This window comes from Drosophila takahashii, chromosome 3R, assembly GCF_030179915.1.
Source record: "Drosophila takahashii strain IR98-3 E-12201 chromosome 3R, DtakHiC1v2, whole genome shotgun sequence".
Lineage (NCBI taxonomy): Eukaryota > Metazoa > Arthropoda > Insecta > Diptera > Drosophilidae > Drosophila > Drosophila takahashii.
Genome location: NC_091681.1, coordinates 21,289,714 through 21,312,681, shown reverse-complemented (window position 1 = coordinate 21,312,681; position 22,968 = coordinate 21,289,714). Strand labels below are relative to the sequence as shown.

Below are 22,968 nucleotides of genomic sequence, written 5' to 3'. Positions count from 1 at the left end.
AAAAAACTCGGCGTTCCAATGGAGGATCATTAGAAAGTTGCAGCTTTCTTTTTGGCGAGGGGCGAAGCGGGGGGAGCTAAATGCAACATCCACCGAATCACACACACTTGCTCACGGCTTCACATACTCGTATTAATCACGCTGCTAACGTCACATTTTTGCCTGATATTAGTGGGTATGTGTAGGCAAGGCTGAAAATAAAAGACAAAAAACCCAGACACGAAAACAACTAGCGGCTGTCTCTCTTCATGGTGACTCCCCAGCCCCAACCCCCGCCACGCCCCCTGCCCTCAGCCGCCTCTCGGGGCGTCAAACAACAACTCTTGTTTGCCGGCATTATGGCGACCGCCACCGATTGCTATAAAAGCAGACCCGCTCTCCGGATTCCGTTCAGTACTACTTCTCATTTGGTACAGTGTACATCGCGAGATTTGCAACAAACAAAACTGTAAGTTCCGACTGTTCCTCTATAACTATTGTGATGGTGTTGTGTCCGTGTCCAGGCAGAAAAGAAAAAAATTAGAAACAATGTGTACAAGGAATATTCATGGAAATTTACCAAAAAGCTCAAATGGTTAAGAGTTATGACATCATTCGCTGGGAATCTGTTTGCCAAGTGAATTTCTGTAATGACGGCCCAATTAAAGTCCGCTTTTGTCTGAACTCGTAATTATAGAGCGCGTCTAATTACCGCATATCTTTTCTGATCTATTCTGTGCGCCTTTTTGCACGCCATATAGGAAAAGTGTATAATAGAGAAATACGAATCTTGCCTTATAAAACGAAAACAAATTATAATATTTTTGTGGACCTATACAAGTGTGCATGAAATTATTTCTTTATTTTATTTCTAAAGTAAAAAGAGTTTGTGTACGCTTTCAAGCCTTCCTTATGACTCCCAATCAAAATGGCGGACTTCATTTCTTTTTCAATTCCAATGAGGTTTTAAAATAGTATAGTCGATTAGTCAAGCATATTTAAGGAATTTAAAAAATTTTTTTTATTACAACTGGTAATACTTTACTAAGCTCCAAATTTTCTTGCTTTTTCCAGAAAATGGTTGACTTCTACTACCTGCCCGGCTCCTCCCCCTGCCGCTCCGTGATCATGACCGCCAAGGCCGTGGGCGTCGAGCTGAACAAGAAGCTGCTCAACCTGCAGGCCGGCGAGCACCTGAAGCCCGAGTTCCTGAAGATCAATCCCCAGCACACCATCCCCACCCTGGTGGACAATGGCTTCGCGCTGTGGGAGTCGCGTGCCATCCAGGTGTACCTGGTGGAGAAGTACGGCAAGACCGACTCTCTGTACCCCAAGTGCCCCAAGAAGCGTGCCGTGATCAACCAGCGCCTGTACTTCGATATGGGAACCCTGTACCAGAGCTTCGCCAACTACTACTACCCCCAGGTGTTCGCCAAGGCGCCCGCCGATCCCGAGGCCTTCAAGAAGATCGAGGCCGCCTTCGAGTTCCTGAACACCTTCCTCGAGGGCCAGGAGTACGCCGCCGGTGACTCGCTCACCGTGGCCGACATCGCCCTGGTGGCCTCCGTCTCCACCTTCGAGGTGGCCGGATTCGAGATCAGCAAGTACGCCAACGTGAACAAGTGGTACGAGAACGCCAAGAAGGTCACCCCCGGATGGGAGGACAACTGGGCCGGTTGCCTGGAGTTCAAGAAGTACTTCGAATAAGCCTGATATTCACCCTTTTTATACCCCCGTACATTTGATGTAGTATTTATATTCACGTTCACAAAACAACAATTCCAACTTTTTCATATTTCGGGCACTTGTTATTTTCGGCTAAGGGACACGTATGTACAACTAATGACTAACACAGGCGGAGTCTAAGAAGCTCTAATGATAATTTCAGGTGCATAATATATAATTCAGCTAGAGCTAGTATTTAAATGTATGATTAGTTGGCTGACGTAAAGGAAGTGGATCGATTTGAAGTGTTGAAATATTATGATTTATAAAATACATGACTGAAATAGGGCAGTAGGACATGCATTGCATTATATAATCCTTGAAATAATATATTATAACTACCATAAGTGCGTATAAATTAATTGATCAAATAATAAATTACCAGTTAAGTTTTATCATAAATGTGAAAATCAAATAAACGCTCCAATTTGTATTAAAATTTCGTCATTTTTGTATAATATTGCAGTTACCTTAAAAATTTAACATATTTAATTCCGACAGATATTTTTCTTCTTACGTAAATAAAAATTCTGACTAGAATTATAATACCCTCTGCGAGGGTATACATATAACATAGAATGGTAGAATATCATTTAGCTCGCTTTGTTTTTAACATTAATTATATGCAACTATTATATTTGGAGTTGTTGGAGCATAAACCACAGTATATAGTTTCATAGATGTTGACAAGTGTGTTCATATGGCTATAGCTACCTACATTTAAAATCTCAAGTACATGTATCCCAGGGTATACATTGTAAACCCATATAATTAGATTTGCATTTTGATATTAATGTTGTTATTAAGTTTTTTTTAAAACAATAACCCCATTTGTCTGTACATGGAGACCCTTATGTACTGCAAATATTAACCCACATTATACGATTCTATCAAACTTTGAATTCTGTATTTATATTTTATTGTAAATTGTAAATAAGCATCACATATAAAGTGTTAAGTTATATAATGGTAAATCACTTCTTGGCAGCGGCAACTTTGGACTCGAAGAAAGACTTCATTATCTCCAGACCCTTAACGTTCTCGTCCCATCCGGGAGTCACCTTCTTGGCGTTGGCGTACCACCTGACCACATTGGAGTACTTGCTGAAGTCGAACTCGGTAATCTCAAAGGTGGAGACGTTGGCCAAAATAGCAATATCGGCCACAGTGAGATGGTCGCCAGCGACGTACTCCTGGCCCTCCAGGAAGGTGTCGAGGAATCCGAAGGCGGTTTCGATCCTCTTCAAGTCTTCCTCGGATCCCAGCTTTCCGGTGCGGAAGAAGGGATAGTAGTACTTGGCGAAGGCTTCGGATAGGGTGCCCATGTCGAAGTACAGGCGCTGGTTGACCACGGCCTGCTTCTTGGGATCCTTGGGATAGAGCGAATCGTCCTTGCCGTACTTCTCGACCAGATAGACGGCGATCGCACGGGACTCCCAGATGGCGAATCCATTGTCCACTAGAGTGGGGATGGTGTGCTGGGGATTGATCTTCACGAACTCCGGCTTCAGCTGATCGCCCTCCATGGTGTTCACGAACTTCTTGTTCAGCTCGAGTCCAAGAGCCTTGGCCACCATCATGACCGTGCGGCATCCACCGCTACCTGACATATAGTAGAAATCCATGCTGAATAAAGCTGATGTTGTGTTAACCTCTGGAGTGGAGAACGAAGACTGACTACAACCGGGAATAGCAGGTACTTATATAGCGATATGAGTGAAAACCGGAACAGTTTCGTTTGTTTGGTGTGAAGTAACATACATACATATAATCAATTTCAGGTGCATACTGGTCGAGCTTTTATTATTTCGGGCGATAAGTACATACAAATGTTATCATAAAGGAAATGTTCTGATTTAAGTGCTGAACTATTATGACTCATTAATATGTGCGTTGAGTAGGGCGGAAGACATTGTCAAATTGATCAGATATTTATATTGGGTGCAGCTTAGAAATAAATAAAGATACTTTTTCACCATGAGTACAAAGTATGAACGATCCCATATGTGATATATTATTTGAGGGATAGGAACTTTGTAGTTATGATCATTATGTTACCACTTCCAAATTATGCCTAGGAGAGAAAGCCGTTTGGCCTATTGCTTAACCATATAAACCATACATATATATTTTGATAGAGTATTCAATAATTCGGCCTTAATAATTTTGACATTCATTGGAAGTGGAGTGCTAAGTTGCTTTGGGTTATCTATACCGTTAATTGAAAAGATAATGTGAGTAATGGAAGTGTGGACACACTGATGTTCAGATTATTAGGTAGGTTGTAGATATTTAAAGTTTAAAAATAAATGTTAATGTATAATTAAACAGTTAGGTAAAAAATTCTGGGTTTTAAATTAAAAGAGATTCACATTGGGGACTTTCTTTTGCTTTTATATTCCAGCTCTCAAATATTGTATTCAAACAGTTATTTTTCTTTTCAAAAGCCGAGATCAGAGATTGACTGAAGCGAAGCCCAACGCAGCTGTACACAAAATAAGAATCGCCGGCAAACGAAATCGAGCAAATATATATCGAGTATGAGTGTGTTTATATGGCAGCCCGGCAGAATAACCCGATGAAATGAGAATAAGAGATCGGTGGCGCTCTACGCCCCATCAATTCTCTTTGGGTCTAAAGTCTGAATCTCTTAGCCGCTGCTCTTCATCTTGTTTGGTTTGCTGCCTTTTTGGCTTGTGACGCATACTTGGCCAATGCCGTCTAACTGGTTCTCTTGATCTGCAGCGGCAAACACTGTGACCTTTCTCTACATTTTACGCTACATTTTGGGCCGGCTTTTTTAGTGAATTAACCTAACCAGTTATTGGCGAACTTATTGTGTTTACGATCTCATGTTTCCCATGATTCAGTGGATTTCGGCATTATGTTCAAATGAGTAACTCTCGTAGGTCTGGGGCCCTGGGGCTTTCCGATTTCACAAGCAATTTATGGATTGTTCTGGACGTTAAGAGAGCAAATTGTTTGACGTGTCGCCCACGAAAATGCTCTTTCCGTTTTTGTGCTACTTGTTATTGAAATTTTTTGCCTGGTCATGCTGATAGTTGGTATTGCGAATTGTGAAACTGATAAAAAGGAACTGTTTTTTGGGGCAAATAGACACCCCCAGCGAATTAAAGCAGGAATGTTCGAGTGTGTATTGCAACGATTTCATCGAATACTTCCAAGAAGAAATAAGAATTTGCCTTGTCATGTAATGCCACCATAACCATTATTTCTAACTGACCAAGGCCGTCGAAGCTCATGCAATCCAATTCGATCGATATATTTCTGCGGTCATCAAAATAATTACATGAAAAATGTATACCAGTAATTTGGTATTAGCATGTCCCTTTGGCTTGTGATTAGCTCCGAGTTCGTCCTTCAAATGAGTTTTTCTTTCTTTTTTTTTTAATAAAAAAAATTCTCCAATAAGGTTATATTTTCGTGGACTTATTAGTTAGCAAAGTACAGTATGCGACTCTTGCGATTTGTTTATATATATGCTTTCATTTCACTTGGGAATACTCACCAACTGTTGCTTTGTGTTTGCCTGATATCAATGTTTGCCGGCCGGTTTGAGTTGAGTTGTTATCTGGTTTCTGTTTGCCTCTTATTTATTTATTTTATTTTTTCACTTTGAAAGAAGAATTTATTTTTAAGCGCACAGATGTTCATTAGAAATGCAAAAATGTGTATCCAAGCAAATTGAGTGCAATAAGTGTGCGCGAAAATAAAGGCAATCTTAGTAAGTCGAAGTGTTTATACACTTGGAGTTTTGGTAAAAGTCAATAAACTTTGTCTGTTGTTCGTTCGTTTAAAAACTAATATAATCTGGTTAAAATATTAGGAATACAATCTCTAGGAACAACATATGATAATAATGATAGTTGTAAAAGTATTATTTGGTGGTAATGTTGATGAATAAGAATTATAAATAAAAGAAAAAAATATCTCCCCACTTTTCCAAGTAACAACTTATAAAAATTAAAATACCCTCTATAGGGTTATAGAAATATGAAAATGTAAGATAATAATCAGCCAAAAATCTGTTCTAAAGAGAGGAAAAAACTCGGCGTTCCAATGGAGGATCATTAGAAAGTTGCAGCTTTCTTTTTGGCGAGGGGCGAAGCGGGGGGAGCTAAATGCAACATCCACCGAATCACACACACTTGCTCACGGCTTCACATACTCGTATTAATCACGCTGCTAACGTCACATTTTTGCCTGATATTAGTGGGTATGTGTAGGCAAGGCTGAAAATAAAAGACAAAAAACCCAGACACGAAAACAACTAGCGGCTGTCTCTCTTCATGGTGACTCCCCAGCCCCAACCCCCGCCACGCCCCCTGCCCTCAGCCGCCTCTCGGGGCGTCAAACAACAACTCTTGTTTGCCGGCATTATGGCGACCGCCACCGATTGCTATAAAAGCAGACCCGCTCTCCGGATTCCGTTCAGTACTACTTCTCATTTGGTACAGTGTACATCGCGAGATTTGCAACAAACAAAACTGTAAGTTCCGACTGTTCCTCTATAACTATTGTGATGGTGTTGTGTCCGTGTCCAGGCAGAAAAGAAAAAAATTAGAAACAATGTGTACAAGGAATATTCATGGAAATTTACCAAAAAGCTCAAATGGTTAAGAGTTATGACATCATTCGCTGGGAATCTGTTTGCCAAGTGAATTTCTGTAATGACGGTCCAATTTAAGTCCGCTTTTGTCTGAACTCGTAATTATAGAGCGCGTCTAATTACCGCATATCTTTTCTGATCTATTCTGTGCGCCTTTTTGCACGCCATATAGGAAAAGTGTATAATAGAGAAATAAGAAAACAAATTATAATATTTATGAGTACCTATAAAAGAGTGCATGAAAATATTTAATTATTTTATTTCTAATGTAAAAAACCATTTTTGTGCGCTTTCAAAACTTTTTTTTGACTCCCAACCAAAATGGCGGACTCCATTTCTTTTTCAATTTAAATTCCAATGAGGTTTTAAAATAGTAAAGTCGATTAGTCAAGCATATTTAAGGAATTTAAAAAATTTTTTTTTTACAACTGGTTATACTTTACTAACCTCCAACTTTTCTTGCTTTTTCCAGAAAATGGTTGACTTCTACTACCTGCCCGGCTCCTCCCCCTGCCGCTCCGTGATCATGACCGCCAAGGCCGTGGGCGTCGAGCTGAACAAGAAGCTGCTCAACCTGCAGGCCGGCGAGCACCTGAAGCCCGAGTTCCTGAAGATCAATCCCCAGCACACCATCCCCACCCTGGTGGACAATGGCTTCGCGCTGTGGGAGTCGCGTGCCATCCAGGTGTACCTGGTGGAGAAGTACGGCAAGACCGACTCTCTGTACCCCAAGTGCCCCAAGAAGCGTGCCGTGATCAACCAGCGCCTGTACTTCGATATGGGAACCCTGTACCAGAGCTTCGCCAACTACTACTACCCCCAGGTGTTCGCCAAGGCGCCCGCCGATCCCGAGGCCTTCAAGAAGATCGAGGCCGCCTTCGAGTTCCTGAACACCTTCCTCGAGGGCCAGGAGTACGCCGCCGGTGACTCGCTCACCGTGGCCGACATCGCCCTGGTGGCCTCCGTCTCCACCTTCGAGGTGGCCGGATTCGAGATCAGCAAGTACGCCAACGTGAACAAGTGGTACGAGAACGCCAAGAAGGTCACCCCCGGATGGGAAGACAACTGGGCCGGTTGCCTGGAGTTCAAGAAGTACTTCGAATAAGCCTGATATTCACCGTTTTTTATACCCCCGTACATTTGATGTAGTATTTATATTCACGTTCACAAAAAAACAATTCCAAATTCGCCTGTCTCCAAAGACAATAAATAAGTGTTCGCTTTTTTGAATGCACAAAATACAAAAGTGTTCTTTAGATGTCTATACTATATGGTGGATGGGATGTGGGTTGGAGCAACAATTGGATATGTGTGCTCTTCTGGCGCGTTTTTCTCTCTTTCGATGCAAAAGGGTGATTCGGAAAGAGTATGCTAAATTTAAATTCTCTGAATCTGTCTCTTGTAAAAAAAAGCAATAAAAGCTTCGCTATTTGCCAGCTGTTCGTCAGTGAGATTTGATGAAGGGAAACATCCGGAAGTCGCAAATAAAAGGCATAGAAATTACTATAAAAAAGGTGGAAAATTACCCAAGTTAAATTTATAAGTGGGATAGTTTGGGAACCTAATAAATACATAGAATATGATTTGGATTTTTTGTCGCACCTTGTGATTTTATTCAAAAAGCTCTACTTAAATGCTCGAATGATTTATTGCTCACAGGGATTTAATTACGTCAATGCTTAAACAGTACAATGTAATAATAATCTTATCACGTTTATATGGAGAAGGAAACTTGTAAATATTGCCTATTCATTTTTGATATACACAATACTGATAACAAGCTTAGCATTTCTAAACAAAAATTGGTCGGCAACAAACGCATAAGTACAGTAAAAATACAAATCAAGAAATGTACTTTTCCTTGAAAAATGCTTGCAATAATACCTTTTGTAAATTATAATTTCTTAGAATTAAATGTAACAGATCTAGTAATCGCTGAAGGGACCTTCAAGTATATAAGACTCATTTAAGAAAATATTAATTCAGTTCGATTTTATACCTGGTTGCAGAATCATGTTGGACTTTTACTACATGCTCTACTCGGCTCCCTGCCGTTCCATCCTGATGACTGCCCATGCCCTGGGATTGGAGCTGAACAAGAAGAAGATCGATCTGGATGCCGGGGATCATCTGAAGCCCGAGTTTGTCAAGCTCAATCCGCAGCACACAATTCCCACCCTGGTGGATGGCGAATTTGCAGTTTGGGAGTCGAGGGCCATTCTGATTTATCTGGCGGAGAAATACGACAAGGATGGCTCTATTTATCCTAAGGATCCCCAGCAGAGGGCCGTAATCAATCAGCGTTTGTTCTTCGATTTGGGCACTCTATACCAGAGCTATGTCTACTACTACTATCCCCAGTTGTTCGAGGACAAGAAGAAGCCGGCTGATCCGGAGAACTTCAAGAAGATCGATGCCGCTTTCGAAATGTTCAACACTCTTCTGGAAGGTCAACAGTATGCCGCCCTCAACAAGTTGACCCTGGCCGATTTTGCCCTGCTGGCCACCGTTTCCACCTTTGAAATATCAGAGTATAACTTTGGAAAATATCCGAATGTGGTCAGGTGGTACGATAATGCCAAGAAGGTGATTCCCGGCTGGGAGGAGAACTGGGAGGGTTGCGAGTACTATAAGAAATTGTATCTGGGTGGCATTTTGAACAAACAATGACTAGCCTCTAATTTGGAATTTACTACGTACACATAATTGGTGCGAATTTAACGCACTGTTTGAATAAAGAGTGTCTATACTTGGTATTATTTTAAGAGTATCATTGTGGAAGAGTCGTTGACTTTTGGAATGTGATAAGACTTGGGGGTCTGTGCTCTTGTGAAATTCGTTGAGGCATGACACCTCAAACATTTTCAGTGCGATAAGATAATGCTACGTGCTGTTTTGCTATAATACAGGCTGCTGAGATTTTGCTGATAGCAAAAGCAATTAAAGTCAAAGGTAATTTAAAGAAAACACCTGAACTTATTTTAAATTTACGTAAAGTTTGGTCTACCTGTAATAAAATAAAATAACCATTTGAGTAAAGTACCCGATTTCGATTAGTGTTCGCTCTTATACTGCTAGAATTCTCTTTTTCTGGAACCCTCTCTTTTGACCAGTGGTTCGTATCAGCCAAAAAAAATATTTGTCAATTATCACTTGTACTTAATTGATCCATCAGCCCACATTGTGTGTGTATATATATGTGGTTATCTTCAGGTTGTTTGTTTGGGTGTATAAAAAACGGCTAAACCACAGAGAATTTTTCAGTTGTTTGTTGTGCTTCGACTATAGCAGAGCGCCCAAGAGTTCTTTCGTATCTCGTAAGTTCAGCTACCGAATAAAAAACCACCCATTTCTCATGGAGATTGCGTCACCGAATTCACTGGTGCCATCAAAGAAAGTGATTAGCCATTCGGTTTAATTTATATTCATCTACTGTGACACCTTCTGATCTTGATGAATTGCTGTTTTTTGCAGAGATACCTCAACCGAAAAAAATGGACTTCTACTACAGACCCGGATCTGCTCCCTGCCGTTCTGTTCTGATGACAGCCAAGGCTCTGGGTGTGGAGTTCGATAAGAAGACGATCATTAACACCCGTGCTGGGGAGCAATTCAAGCCGGAATATCTGAAGATTAATCCCCAGCACACGATCCCCACGCTGCATGATAATGGATTTGCTTTGTGGGAGTCGCGTGCCATCATGGTTTATCTGGTGGAGAAGTACGGCAAGGACGACAAGCTCTTTCCCAAGGACGTGCAGAAGCAGGCATTGATCAACCAGCGCTTGTACTTCGATATGGGCACCCTGTACAAGAGCTTCTCCGAGTACTATTACCCCCAGATTTTCCTGAAGAAGCCAGCCAATGAGGAGAGCTACAAGAAGATCGAGGTTGCCTTCGAGTTCCTAAACACCTTCCTCGAAGGACAGACCTACACCGCGGGAGAGGATTACAGTCTGGCTGATATCGCCTTCCTGGCCACCGTGTCCACCTTCGATGTCGCCGGTTTCGATTTCAAGCGGTACGCCAATGTGGCTCGCTGGTACGAGCAGGCCAAGAAACTTACGCCCGGTTGGGAAGACAACTGGGCTGGTTGCCAGGAGTTCCGAAAATACTTCGACAACTGACCTATAAAATCTCACAAATAATTCCCTTAGTTCATATAATTAAATTAAAGTTTATGAGCTTTGCTGATTAAACTAATGATTGCACTAAATAAATACATTTTATATTATTATTTTTTTTTTAACAAATTCAAAAGTCATGGATACATGTATTAAAAGAGATAAATTCCGAAAGTGTTTACTTTCTAATAGACTGTTTAAAATCAATTTCCCCTTTTTTTTCTGTTTCTGGCGTTAGGATCAGTCAAATCTCATATTATTTTCATCTAACTTCACAAGCAAACACCTCCGCATTTTACATATATATTCAAATTACAAGCCAATAGAAGCAGGATTACAAATACCAAGTTTTACATATAGATTGCGATCACGGAGAAAGCGTTACTATGGAGTACAACCGCCAGCCGTGTCCCATCAGGATTGTGGAGGACTGCGGATGCGCCTTTATGATGGGCACAATAGGAGGTTCGCTGTTCGAGTTCCTCAAGGGTTTCCGTAACGCTCCTTCTGGACTGCGACGTGGCCTTTATGGCGGCTTTGATTCGGTGAAGATGAGAACACCAAGCATTGCCGGGAGCTTCGCCATTTGGGGAGCTACCTTCAGCACGGTGGACTGTGTCCTGGTCTCCTACCGCCAGCGGGAGGATGCCTGGAATTCGATAATCAGTGGAGCCACCACCGGCGGTATTTTGGCAGCACGCAATGGAATCCGGGCCATGGCCAACAGTGCTCTTGTGGGCTGCCTGGTTTTGGCCATGATTGAGGGAGCCGGTGCTGCAGTGGCCACTATCAATGCAGCCGATGGAGAGACGAATCTACCCATCAATCCTCAGCGGCCTCACTGGGAGGCCTTGATAGAGGACACCGTAAATGCTGATTTACAGCAGAATTTTGCCGAGGCGGAGTTTGAGCAGGTGCTGGAAAAATGTAGAGCGTACAAGTCCAGTATTGGTAAAGCTGCTTCTGTAGGATCCACGCCAGCAAATAGTCACGAAAGGGTGACTACAGATGAGAAGCCTTTTCACTCGCTGTTGGATCTCGTCAAACTGGCCGAGATTCTCTGATATTGCTTAAACAAAAAACTTTTTGTGTTTTTTCAATCTTTCGGTTTCGTGGTCGCTCATCCAAATTATTTGCATGTGCTAATTTTCTCTGTTGATTTGTTACAGTGGCGAACAGAGATGCAACCCATTCTTTAATATTGTTTATAAATGGAGTTTGGTATGACACATTCGGTTCGTATACGCTGAAATTATCTCCAACATACTCTTCGTCAAGCCATTCCAGGTCTTCGCATTCTTCGTGTGATTGAACCACTAAACATTCTCTTTCTCGCCGCCCAGCCACTAAAAAAAATTTTTTCTCTGCTTTCTTATCTAATTTTGCACATATATTTAAAGAAAAAAAGTTTTTAAAAAAATTCTTTAAATAAAAAAATACATATAAAATGATTACGTAATCATTGTGGAAGACCCCCCCTCCCCATGTAATCATACATATTGATTTGAATGAACCCGTCCCCCCCCCCCCCCCCCTAGGTGATTACGTAATATATGGACAGTCCCTTAATTGTGCTGATTAACAGCTCTCAGCAATTCAACCACTCTGTAATTAAATAGGGGAATACCCCACACTTGCGCTGTACACATTAACATTGTGCTGTTATGCGCACGACAAGCTTTGACTAATCGAAATCGATTAATGCAGCGTTAGCTTTTTGATGTTGTCCAGGCTAAATAATTTTAAGCCAGTTTGGTCAGTCTATTTTAGAGGACTCAATTTCTAGGTTAGGTGCTGAGGTCTTAAATGAAAGACCAACAATTAAGTTACCTTCGAAAACAAAAAAAAATATTTAATGGGTTAGGGAAAATGTATGTATTAATTTAAAACGGTCGTAAAATGTTCATGTAAAATACATCTGGACCAGTGGCCGCTTGTGCGACATCAAAGTTGTGTTGCATTTCTGAATCAGTTTTACAATGACGGCGTCAATTGGCACGACGTAGCCTGCCATCATAAAAAATCGTTCGCTTGTGAGGAAAATGACGCCCTTTTGAAATACGTGCGCTACACGAACTTAAAATTACAGATCTAATTGGATTAGGATATTTTATGATTTCTTAATTTTTAGGAAAATGTTTAATAACTTAAAACTTAACTTAATAAATTTATTGAAATTTTCACAGTTTTATGTTCCCTTTCTGTATTGTATTTTAGTTTTGATGTAGAAAAACTGATAAAAATCCTGACGATCACGTTGATGGCGCTTTATACAGTTTTCCCAGAAAAACGGGAACCAATAGGAGGAACTCAACTAAATTTTCCACAATGCAGACGAAAATCTGGGTAGAAATTTCCCCGGGCCGTAAGCCACGTGAAGGAGTAAACTTGACTTCCAAGAATTTTCCTATAAAACGCATTACTTTATATGAAGAGGGATTTTTCCACGAAATAATAGTAAAACTTACAGGAACCCCATAGGTAAAAGAAAACCTTATAAAAGGCTAAGGATGTCTGATATTTTTCACGTTTTGGTTTCGGTAGATCTCTGGATTTGGTTGAAACACTGAATAAAATATGTTCAGGAAAGAACGATCTTCACACGTGCAAGGTCCAAAACAGAAAGCCTAGTTTATCGAAAAAGTGTGGGACCAGAGTTACTCAAAAATCTTTATCGAACACGTCTTTTTAGTGTTGTAAAGACAGAAATTATTTGAATTTTGCTCATTCATTTTAATTCCTAGCGGCAACTTCAAATCCTGACGGGAATTTTAACTTGAAGTAAGAAATTTAAAAGACAAGCGCCCTACATACTCAGGGGACAGATAGCACAGGTGTACGAGTCTTCGACAACACAGGTGTACGAGGGTTCGACAGCACAGGTGTTGGAGTCTCCCACACCATACATGGAGTCTTCGACACTCCATGTAGTAGAAGTCGACCCAATCGACATGACCGAAACGGACAAAGGGGAATTTCCGAATAAAATGGAGCTCCATTCTCTTACAAAGAAGGAGCTAGAAGCTGCCACTGTAAAAAAGCAGTATATGGCAATATATGCCACAATTGTAGAAGATCCTTTCTTGCTGCTATAAGGCGAACAAAACATGAGCTGATGTGCAGACTTTATTTCCCGGATGGCAAGTTTCCATACTCCTGCAAAGAGTGCCAAATCGGTTTTACAACTTTTCCATCTCCAAAAAATAACGCAGCCTCAAACCGCTTTTAACATGACTGTTAAGTTAACATTTTTGTTGAGGACCTTTAAATTTGGCGCAAATCTGGTCACTCTGAATGCAAAATTAAGTTTAACAAGAAAGGAAGTTAACTTCGGCCAGCCGAAGTTTATATACCCTTGCAGGTATGCCTTCTAGAGACCTGCACGATACGATGCCGATGCCGATTCCACGAGTAAAAGTAATCAAGTTGGCGATGCCACGATTACCCGAGTGTACTCGGCATCGTAGAATCGTACGAGTAGCATAATTCGCGGGTACATTTTTTTTAGAATTCGTGAATAGAAAAACCTAGTTAAAGACAACAAATCCATACGTGTTTCGGACATGGTCCTTTATTGATTCTTCTTCTTCCAAAGAATTCGCGGTCTCATTTTGTTTAAGATTTCGTGTATGTCAGGTTCAAAGACGGTAAAACATAAAAAAAAATTCTCTTGTTCCAAAGAATTCGCGGTCTCATATTGTCAAAGAGTTAATCTATGGTCTTAAGTAGATAGGACTAACAATTGTGAAATCTTGGGTATGTTGGTTCCTCTTGTTCTGACAAAAATTTTGGTTGATTTTGTTCAATAAAAAAACACGAGTCAGATATGAGTAAAACGATGCCGATGCCTACGATTCTACGATGCCACGATTCCAGATTTGACAGTTGGAATCGGCATCGCCGAGTAGTAATCGAGTATATTTTTACTTACTCGTGCAGGTCTCTAATGCCTACCTAAAATGTTGCTTTTACATTGTCAAAAATCAAAAAGCCTACTTTCTATAAAGTTTTTTCTATTATTTTGTTAATTATTCCTATGGCAGCCATAAGATATAGTTGTCCGATCCGGCTCGTTCCGACATATGTACTACCTGCAATAGAAAGAAGACTTTTGAGAAAGTTTCATCGCGATAGCTTTGAAACTGAGGGACTAGTTCGCATAGAAACGGACAGACGGACAGACAGACAGACGGACATGGCTAGATGGACTCGGCTATTGATGCTGATCAAGAATATACAGTGGTGGTCACGAGTTTAGCACACTTTGCTCGCCCATCGTATTTTCGCCATATCTCCTTTCTCGTTAGAGATTTCGACTTTCTGTTTTCACCCACCTTCGTGCTGGAAATAGAGCAACTTCCACTGTTAATATTGTTCCATTCGCATTTACCGTTCTTCTTTGGCGATATTTTAAGTTGTGCAACCTCCAAAATGAGCTGGACACGAGTTTAGCACACTTTAGCACATTTATACCTTTTCACCCTTCTGATCATTTTTTTTCGACTTTTTACTCCTTATTGTTATTAGTGAACCTTAGTAAGGTACAAAAATAAAGAAACGAAAAATCTAGATAAATCGCAGGGACTCTGGTACATAAATAACTAAAATTATCTAAATATCCCATTTTTAGGCAGGATAAGTGTCCTAGTTGATCCTTGTTGGTCCTAATCAATTATATTTACTTGTTTTACTTAAAATTAAACAATTATAAGATAATGCGGTTGAAAACATAGAGCTGGGACCTGATACAGTGACTCCACATTGCATGGCATTTCAGCAGATCCTGATTTTCGAGTCCTTTCAAATTTTCTAAAAATCTCCGGACCACATATTTTTGTAGCCAATTTAAAGACAAAAAAAATGAGGCATATTTCATTAGGATCGGTTAACAACTTCGTAGGCAAAGGCATAGCAACACTTTGATATTAAGATTCAAGTTTCGATTCTATGAAATTTTGTATGCAAATCGTGCTTTAAGTTAAAGCTGTAATGTTTTTATTTAGAACTTTATGCGTGTCGCAGGAAGTTGTTAACCGATCCTAATGAAATACGACATGTGAACAAAAATGAGTGGTGATGGCAGCCGGGTCAAAAAATAGCTAAATCAGATATTTAAAAGCTAGAAAATTATAAAAATGAATTTAATTTTTAAAAATTCCTTAAAAAATATAAAATTGCTTGCGTTATGACTGTGAGTATTTTTAATAAGTAATATCCATTTGAATAAATCATTCTTATGAAGTAACCATACTCATTTTTGTTTACATGTCGCCGCCTAGGATAAAACTAAAATTTGAACTTTGTCAACCGAAAAAAGTTGAAAAATCCGAACTTTAAAAATCCACCATAAATCCAATTTTTTATGAATTTGGGCCATACTCGGCTTGTTTTGTCCGGTGGGATGTAAACTTTAAGTTTGTACCCATTATAATTTTTCAACGGATTTATTTCGAGTTTTTACGATACATACAGCCGACCTACAGAGGACCAAAAAACACATTTTTCATCTTTGTCGAGCTGCTGCGCTGCCATTACTTATCCAATCATATTGATCTGTATGGCAAAGTTAAGCTCTGATCTATTGATTATAATGAAACAAAAACTGGCCCAATTGGGTGGATATTTGCCGAGATATAGGAAGAAATTCAAAAAAAAACCGATATTTAACATTTTGAACTTTAAAAAATCTTTAAAAAAAAACTGTGCCATCGAAAAAAAATTAGTGGTATTTTCGTGATTTGGGGGTTGAACACTAACGGAATTTGCCATCAATTGCCTTGGAGCAGTTTGGCTGTAAACTAGTGTAATTAATTACATTAATTTATGCGACAAGAGATAATATAGCGCAGCCTCAAACCTATCTGCTGGCCAACCACCGATTCAAATGCAACCCTTCACTTTAGCAAGGATCCGACCCTGGCAAAGAAATACAATAATACAATCGTTTTGAATTTTGAGTATTTTTGTAAACTATGTCCTCTCTGAACGCCATTTTGTTCGACTCTTGTCTGGAAGCTTTTGCTTTGCGAATCTAAGCATTTTGTGCCCCGTGTGTGATTTCTTTGCTATTTTAAGCCAGAATTTAGTATTATAATTATACCTTAGTTGTTTTCTGCGGAAGATAGGCGCGGCCCTTTGGATACCTTGAAGGAAGTTTCGAAGATACTCAGGGGACCGACAGCACAGGTGTACGAGTCTTCCACACCATACATGGAGTCTCCGACAGTCCATGTAGTAGAAGTCGGCCCAATCGACATGACCGAAACGGACGAAGTGGAAGATCCGGATGAAATGGTTCTCCATACTCTTACAAAGAAGGAGCTAGAAGCTGCCACTGTGAAAAAGCAGTATATGGCAATATATGCCACAATTGTAAAAGATCCTTTCTTGCTGCTATAAGGCGAACAAAACATGAGCTGATTTGCAGACTATTTCCCGGATGGCAAATTTCCTTACTCATGCAAAGTGTGCCAAATCGGTTTAACAACTTTTCCATCGCTTTAAATTTGTATCGCTTCCCATATGATTGCTAAAGATAACTGTAGAAAAACATTATTACGCACAAGGAACAAGACTCAGTCAACTTTAAAAATCGTTTCGAATGTTTTATTATAATTAAAGAAAATCATAAATTAATACAAAATTAAAAATTAAACTAGCTGATGAGACAGAATAGAGAATTAAAAGGTTGTTACCAGGAAAAGGATCAGATATCATGCAGCAATTTGGCCGAAAAACTATTTGCCTTTTAAGATGAGTCAACAGAAGGTATTGGCCATTCGTAATCGTTCCCCGCTGCCATTGAAGAGAATATCATTTTTGGTTTTACTTGGAGAGACGCTCCTCTTTATCCTTAGCCTCATCCACTTAGATGCGCAGATTGGGATTCGTGTAGCGCACGTACTTCAGCAAGGCGTCATTTTCCTCACAGACGAACGATTTCTTATGGTGACAGGCCACATCGTGCCAATTAACGCCATCGTTGTAAAATTGATTAAGTAAAGCAAGGCAATTTTCATTCGCTCCGTTCTGCTTGTATTCGCGGTTGTCAGGCTGCGGCAGACCAATTCCGCCGGTGGGAGACCAATCTCCCTGGGAACGCTCAGTTGTGGGTGCCAGTTTCTGCAGTGTGGCGGTCCAGAACCAGCCGTTTATGTTCGTGGGCTGCAGATCAGGGCGGTCGCAGCCCTTGAAGTCGCACAAGCGGCCACTAGTCCAGATGTATTTTACCTGAAAATATTACGACCGTTTTTAATTAATTCATCAATTTTTCTTGACCTATAAAACAAACATGTCATTACCTCAGCACCTAAACTACAAATGAACTCTGTCTAACCTAGGAATTGAGTCCTCTAAAATAGACTGACCAGACCTGCTGCAAAATATTTGACCTGGACAACATCAAAAAGCTATCGCTGCTTTAATCGATTTCGATTAATCAAAGGTAACCGTGCGCCTAACAGCACAATGTTAATGTGTACAGCGCAAGTGTGGGGTATTCCCCTATTTAATTACAGAGTTGTTGAATTGCTGAGAGCTGTTAATCAGCTGTACCATACTTCAAAAAAGTTTTCAGAAATTTGAGCAAATTAAACAATCTTATGGAAAATTTTCTTTTCAAAATTCTAAAAGTGGCGTGGCATTGTAAATCGTTGAAATTCTCATCTCTAAATTACTAAGGTTTTCCTATAGTTCATTGCCCCCGTTGAGATACGTAAAAAGAAATAGATTTCCCCAATCAGTCGCGCCTACGCAAGAAAATGCACGTTGGCATCGAAAAAAGTGGTAGAAATTCCAGCTAGTAACTCTTACGGGCCTGTCACGCCCAAACAACTATTATTATCGCTGAAAGCGAACCGATTCCCATTCCCGTTCCAAGTCCGCGCCCTTTTGGAGCTGGCGCACCCGATACTGTCAACGTTTTAAGTGAGCAGAAGCAAAAGCCGCGCAGCCGCAGCTTAGCGCTCATCAGTCACTTTCACCTGATGGGCCATAAAAATTGTTTTGTAAAGGGGGCACACAAAGACCCAGACGACTCGGATGGGCTGTCTGCCCTTTTGGAAAAACTCCAATGAGCGTAAAGTTGAAACAAATTTATGGACATTGATTTCGGTTTTGTCGGTGGCGGTTTTTATAGTTTCATTCGGGGCGGAGGTGGAGAGGGCTTTGTAATTGTTAAAAACTCGAACAATAAATGCATTTGCCCCATGGCGGAAGCCCAAATGAATTGCACCTGTCGGCTTAGGCCGAATGCATGGCCAAGTAAAAGTGAACTTAGCCTGTCAATAGGGCAGTAGGAGGTAAAACTTATCAGAAAAGCGGCTTTAGGGGGAAAAATTTAATGGAAAACAGTGCGTTATCAGAATAAATAGGTCATAAGTAGGTGGACAGAACTGAATATGAGAAATTTCTTTATAATATTTAAAGATTATAGAGAAGCAACTCCAATTATCATCACTGATAATTGAAAAATAAAACAATTAATTCAAAATATAATCAAGAGTTTCTTTCCATCCTCAAATTTTTTCCGGCAGCCTTGGTTTTGCTTTCAATTTCCTTTTGGATTAGGCGCAAAATGTACTACAAGTAAATCTGTTTGCGTGTTCGAAGTTTGCTAATTTGTTAAGTAATTTTGTTGAGTAGCTTTTCCGGCCAGGCTTTCCCATCGCACACATGAACTTTCGATTTCAATTTGGCCACCACTGCTTTCTCATGCCTCAGAAAAAAAAACAAAAAAGACGAGAGGTGAGCAATGAGTCGGAAGATGGCAGGTGAGATGAGCCTGCCTGACCACAACTCTAAACTTGACACTTGTCCATCTCAAGAGTGTTGCGTAATAATAACAGACAACTCCGTTCGTGTGCGAAATTACAGATGCAACCACTGGAAAGTTTTGTTTGTATATTTACGATTCGTATTTTTCAGTTTTTATGCGTAATTTCACATTGAACTTTGTAGAGATCAGAGATTTCGCCATTAAATTTGTGTGCCTCAGCATCCTCAAAATTAAGGTCAGTTTTTTGTTGAGCGCTGTCCGAGCTGCCAAATAAAACCCGCTAAACAGTTCACACGCGGCTAAACGGACGTTATTTAACTTACCAAACAAATTAAAAAGGGTGACATAATGTCATGCAAAACAGGTGAAAAAACAGGAAAGAGATAAAACTGATAAATGCAGAGACAATAAATTATTGGCAAGCTTTTGTGGCTGTCTCCCACTTCGGCTTTAAAGTGATATGGTCTATTTGTGTTTATAAATACAGGTGTTTGGTTATACGATTATGATACCTTTCGCCGAAATAAACACCTATAAATAGTAAATGAGTTGCATATTTGTGTGTTATATCGATCATTTGTTTGATCTATCAAAGCTTAAATGTTTATCAAACAGGTGCAGTGAATTTGGGGCTTACATAAGATCTATTTTGGGGTGGGGTCAATTAATATGAAAGCTGAGCTATGTAGATAACATTTTCTAAAGATTGGAGATTTTTGTGATATTTTTGTAAAAATCTAGATTTAAGTTTGTTGTCTAAGTCTTTCGATTTGTGTACTAGGTTTTTACCTACAACTTTATTTATATATCAAGGAAATATTTAGATGTTTTTCTTCGGAGGGTCATAATTTTTTCAATACAATTAAATTAAATTTTATAAATTAAAATTTTTTTTTTTAACTTTTCACTTACATTTTCCCGCACAACGTACTGCTTGATCCACTCGTTCTCGAGACTGGTCTCCAGAGAAACGGAGTCCATGCAGCGCCTGCGGCAATAGTTCCTGGCCGTCAGCCAATCCTCCTCCACGCCCTTCAGCTGAGGGTCGCGCCACGAGAAGAAGTAACTGCGGGGCAACAAGAACAAAAAAACGAAACTTATAGTGATACCGATTCTTTTGGAGGCCACATCCTGCCGACTCACCCCTTGCCGTCGGGAGTCCTCTCGTGAATGATTCGCTGGGCACAGAGCTGCGGATTCGGCGGCTCCAGGCGTCCGTTCTGGAACTGAGCGGATCCCAGGCTCAGCACGCTCAACACACACACTCCGGCGATAATGAAAGCTTTCATTTTCGTTGTTTATTCAACAGTCTATGCACTGACACTGGCTCTTTCTGCGAATTCGATTTTCTTTTTGGGCTCGCGACGCGCTTCTTTCTACCGACCGATCGGCTGGCACTGATCAACTGGAATGTCAAAAACATTGGGGAACCCCGCCTTATATACCACACAAGAGCCGCTTCGATCCACTCAATACGAGGAGAGAGACAGACCTGAAAGAGCGACTGAATGATGAGTTTTTTTTTGTGGTTTGTTTGCAGTTCTACACTTGAAAAATGTTTATTCACTTAATTGGCTTGTTTTTAGGTAATTTAACCATTTTTTAAAGGGAAAAATGAGTATTACTATTTTTATAAAATGTTTCTTTGCCTGGAATTTTGTTTTTCGTTCGACTTTTCTATTTATTAATATTAAAAGTCGAAATTTGTATTCTCTTTATTTAAAAATTAATTTATTATTTAATTTGTTTTGCAAACATACGCTTTTCGGGGCAATTGAATATATAGAAATGTTCTTTAAGAACTCTAAGCATTTCCTTGTTTGACAGTTTAAAAATTGTTTACAATCTCTTCTGCTATAAAAGGGAATTTTAAAAAAATAAAAAAGGACTTGATTAGTTTCTAAAAAATGTCCCTGCCTATTTCGAAGCCCTAAGAAATCTTTCAAAACTATATGACACCCATGTGCGAGTTTAGAGCAAGCCTACTTTAATGTCCCTAGAAAATTATGAGAAGACACTTTGATATTTTTAAGTATTTGCTCGAGAAAAGGAATTTCGCGCTTTTTTTTAAGGGCACCTGGAAAATAGACTCTTTGACTGTCCCTGCTTAACATGCAATCATGAATGCTAAGTGGTTTAAGTGGTGCATGAAGGGGGAGCTCGGTGGGTGATGGGTGGTGTCTCTTTAGCTTGCGCATCATTTTGCACCACTTTTGCTTTGAATGGTCGTTGAATGGATTGGCCTAACTCCCATCTAATTAGCTACACAAACACGCCACGACTTGAGCCAAAATCTTTTTTGGCACGGAAATTTCGCTTTTTTCTTTTTTTTGTGGTGCGTCTCCTGTCTCTTTGCATAAATAAATGCATTTTGTGCTATTGTTTGCTTTGTTTCAGAAATATGTATTTGCCAGTGCTTTTGTCGTTTCGTCCATTGCATAATCTAAGCTGATTTGTTGACCAACATTTCATGTCGATTGAATTCCGAAAGTGACATATATATTTGTAAAGTCAATTTTTTAAAGAATAAGTTCTACAAACAAACTGAAATGCTCAGTATTTAGTGTAAACTTTTTAATAGTTTAGGAAATTACCATTTATTATGCCGCCCCAAAACATTACGTAATGCAGTCATAAATAGCCAGAAGAAATATCCAAACACACTTGTTATTGCATAACCGTAAGAAATGATGCGAGCCCATCTGCATTATTTTCTCCACAGCTTGGGACCCAGATCAAGGTCAGCCGCGATGAGTACGAAAATTTCACCAGTTGAAAGTGAAGAGTAAGCCCGAAAACCCCGACAGCCCAAAACCCAAAACCCAAACCCAATTCACGCATTTCAACATGATCGCCTCGATAAGTCTTGTCTCCTCTTCTCTTTACTTTTTTTCTGTTTTTACATCTCCACCTCACGTGCAGCCAAGCATGTCGACCCTACAAAACCCAAAAATCGGTTGGAAAAAATAAAGGTTTTCGCCGCCGTTAAATCGTACTTTATGGCAATCGGTAAAACGGCAAAGTTACACGAAGGCAGGTGCCGCTCATTACCTGACACATGTATCTCGTGGAACACTTTGTGCGGATTATGCTGAGAGCAAAGTCAAGCCGCGCCCATTTTTGAGGAATTTCAATTTTTTTGCAAAGGTTTTAGAGAAATGAAATGTGGGTGAAATTATCATTACAATATTGAATTGATTGTGTAAAAAAAATGTTTAAAACCTTAATTTATCTTAACAGTTTTCCATATTTTAACGAAGACGACAGGCTGTAAAGCAATTCACACTTTTTGCAATTACAAACTATTTGGGAAACTCCGAATGCTTTACATTGGGAAATTCCAGATATTACATTTGAAATGCATAGTTTTCAACGTGCAATGTTTAACAACAAAGACCAATAAACATTATAAAAAATTAGGCAATCCATTTGCATGGTCAACACGTCTTTATTTAAGTCATCTTTTGAGCAAGCATAATTTATTTAATTTGTATGAGCTCTCCGAGTTACATGATTTCCCGTGGGCACTCTCTTCAAAAAATTATCATCATAATTTAACGACAATTTTTTGGGTAATATTTATGTGATAAGGAACCGGGAACTGGGCCCAACTGTCAAGAGTGGCGAGGCCTATTCGAAAATTACCGCATCGCATACCCACATATTTACGCAATGAGTTCCCAGACGGGATCGGGATCGGGGAAGGGGTTAACTTATGGTACTGGGGCCGAGAT

General features: G+C 39.9%; 6 protein-coding genes across 7 annotated transcripts; 4 read left to right on the top strand and 2 right to left on the bottom strand.

Moving 5' to 3' along the window:
- Nucleotides 1-332: 332 nt before the first annotated feature.
- Nucleotides 333-7,580, top strand: LOC123003010 (uncharacterized). The gene is made up of 4 exons (XM_044394009.2): nucleotides 333-448; nucleotides 1,054-1,684; nucleotides 2,693-2,976; nucleotides 6,807-7,580. The coding sequence occupies exons 2-4, from the start codon at nucleotides 1,057-1,059 to the stop codon at nucleotides 7,437-7,439; spliced, it is 1,545 nt and encodes a 514-aa protein (XP_044249944.2). The 5' UTR covers nucleotides 333-448; nucleotides 1,054-1,056; the 3' UTR covers nucleotides 7,440-7,580.
- LOC138913289 (glutathione S-transferase D2-like) lies at nucleotides 2,601-3,385 on the bottom strand. The gene has a single exon (XM_070216451.1). The coding sequence runs from the start codon at nucleotides 3,327-3,329 to the stop codon at nucleotides 2,679-2,681; it is 651 nt and encodes a 216-aa protein (XP_070072552.1). The 5' UTR covers nucleotides 3,330-3,385; the 3' UTR covers nucleotides 2,601-2,678.
- Nucleotides 7,581-7,772: 192 nt separating the features above from the next.
- On the top strand, nucleotides 7,773-9,104 carry GstD9 (Glutathione S transferase D9). Of its 2 annotated transcripts, none has more exons than XM_044394319.2 (2): nucleotides 7,773-7,848; nucleotides 8,344-9,104. In XM_044394319.2, exon 2 carries the CDS (start codon nucleotides 8,348-8,350, stop codon nucleotides 9,002-9,004), a length of 657 nt encoding a protein of 218 aa, XP_044250254.2. In that variant the 5' UTR covers nucleotides 7,773-7,848; nucleotides 8,344-8,347; the 3' UTR covers nucleotides 9,005-9,104. The 2 variants fall into 2 exon arrangements, with proteins under 2 accessions (XP_044250254.2, XP_070072551.1); XM_070216450.1 differs by having other exon boundaries at nucleotides 7,813-7,864.
- Nucleotides 9,105-9,491: 387 nt separating this feature from the next.
- On the top strand, nucleotides 9,492-10,511 carry GstD10 (Glutathione S transferase D10). The gene is made up of 2 exons (XM_070216452.1): nucleotides 9,492-9,651; nucleotides 9,809-10,511. The coding sequence occupies exon 2, from the start codon at nucleotides 9,829-9,831 to the stop codon at nucleotides 10,459-10,461; it is 633 nt and encodes a 210-aa protein (XP_070072553.1). The 5' UTR covers nucleotides 9,492-9,651; nucleotides 9,809-9,828; the 3' UTR covers nucleotides 10,462-10,511.
- A 219-nt stretch (nucleotides 10,512-10,730) lies between these two features.
- On the top strand, nucleotides 10,731-11,646 carry Tim17a1. Its single transcript, XM_017144864.3, has one exon. The coding sequence runs from the start codon at nucleotides 10,845-10,847 to the stop codon at nucleotides 11,520-11,522; it is 678 nt and encodes a 225-aa protein (XP_017000353.2). The 5' UTR covers nucleotides 10,731-10,844; the 3' UTR covers nucleotides 11,523-11,646.
- Nucleotides 11,647-17,042: 5,396 nt separating this feature from the next.
- Nucleotides 17,043-20,643, bottom strand: LOC108059588 (uncharacterized). The gene is made up of 3 exons (XM_017144938.3): nucleotides 20,378-20,643; nucleotides 20,147-20,300; nucleotides 17,043-17,688 (listed from the first exon to the last, which is right to left on the bottom strand). Exons 1-3 carry the CDS (start codon nucleotides 20,521-20,523, stop codon nucleotides 17,326-17,328), a joined length of 663 nt encoding a protein of 220 aa, XP_017000427.3. The 5' UTR covers nucleotides 20,524-20,643; the 3' UTR covers nucleotides 17,043-17,325.
- Between the last annotated feature and the right edge of the window lie 2,325 nt (nucleotides 20,644-22,968).

Excerpts from the sequence above, each read along its gene's own strand:
- LOC108059588 (XM_017144938.3), bottom strand. The coding sequence starts at position 20,523 with ATGAAAGCTTTCATTATCGCCGGAGTGTGTGTGTTGAGCGTGCTGAGC. Across the intron at positions 20,301-20,377 it reads AGGACTCCCGACGGCAAGGG|TTACTTCTTCTCGTGGCGCG; the intron begins GTGAGTCGGCAG and ends GTTGCCCCGCAG. Across the intron at positions 17,689-20,146 it reads AGTACGTTGTGCGGGAAAAT|GTAAAATACATCTGGACTAG; the intron begins GTAAGTGAAAAG and ends TAATATTTTCAG.
- LOC123003010 (XM_044394009.2), top strand. The coding sequence starts at position 1,057 with ATGGTTGACTTCTACTACCTGCCCGGCTCCTCCCCCTGCCGCTCCGTG. Across the intron at positions 1,685-2,692 it reads GTTCAAGAAGTACTTCGAAT|CGGCAACTTTGGACTCGAAG; the intron begins AAGCCTGATATT and ends ACTTCTTGGCAG. Across the intron at positions 2,977-6,806 it reads CCTCGGATCCCAGCTTTCCG|AAAATGGTTGACTTCTACTA; the intron begins GTGCGGAAGAAG and ends TGCTTTTTCCAG.
- LOC138913289 (XM_070216451.1), bottom strand. The coding sequence starts at position 3,329 with ATGGATTTCTACTATATGTCAGGTAGCGGTGGATGCCGCACGGTCATG.
- GstD9 (XM_044394319.2), top strand. The coding sequence starts at position 8,348 with ATGTTGGACTTTTACTACATGCTCTACTCGGCTCCCTGCCGTTCCATC.
- GstD10 (XM_070216452.1), top strand. The coding sequence starts at position 9,829 with ATGGACTTCTACTACAGACCCGGATCTGCTCCCTGCCGTTCTGTTCTG.
- Tim17a1 (XM_017144864.3), top strand. The coding sequence starts at position 10,845 with ATGGAGTACAACCGCCAGCCGTGTCCCATCAGGATTGTGGAGGACTGC.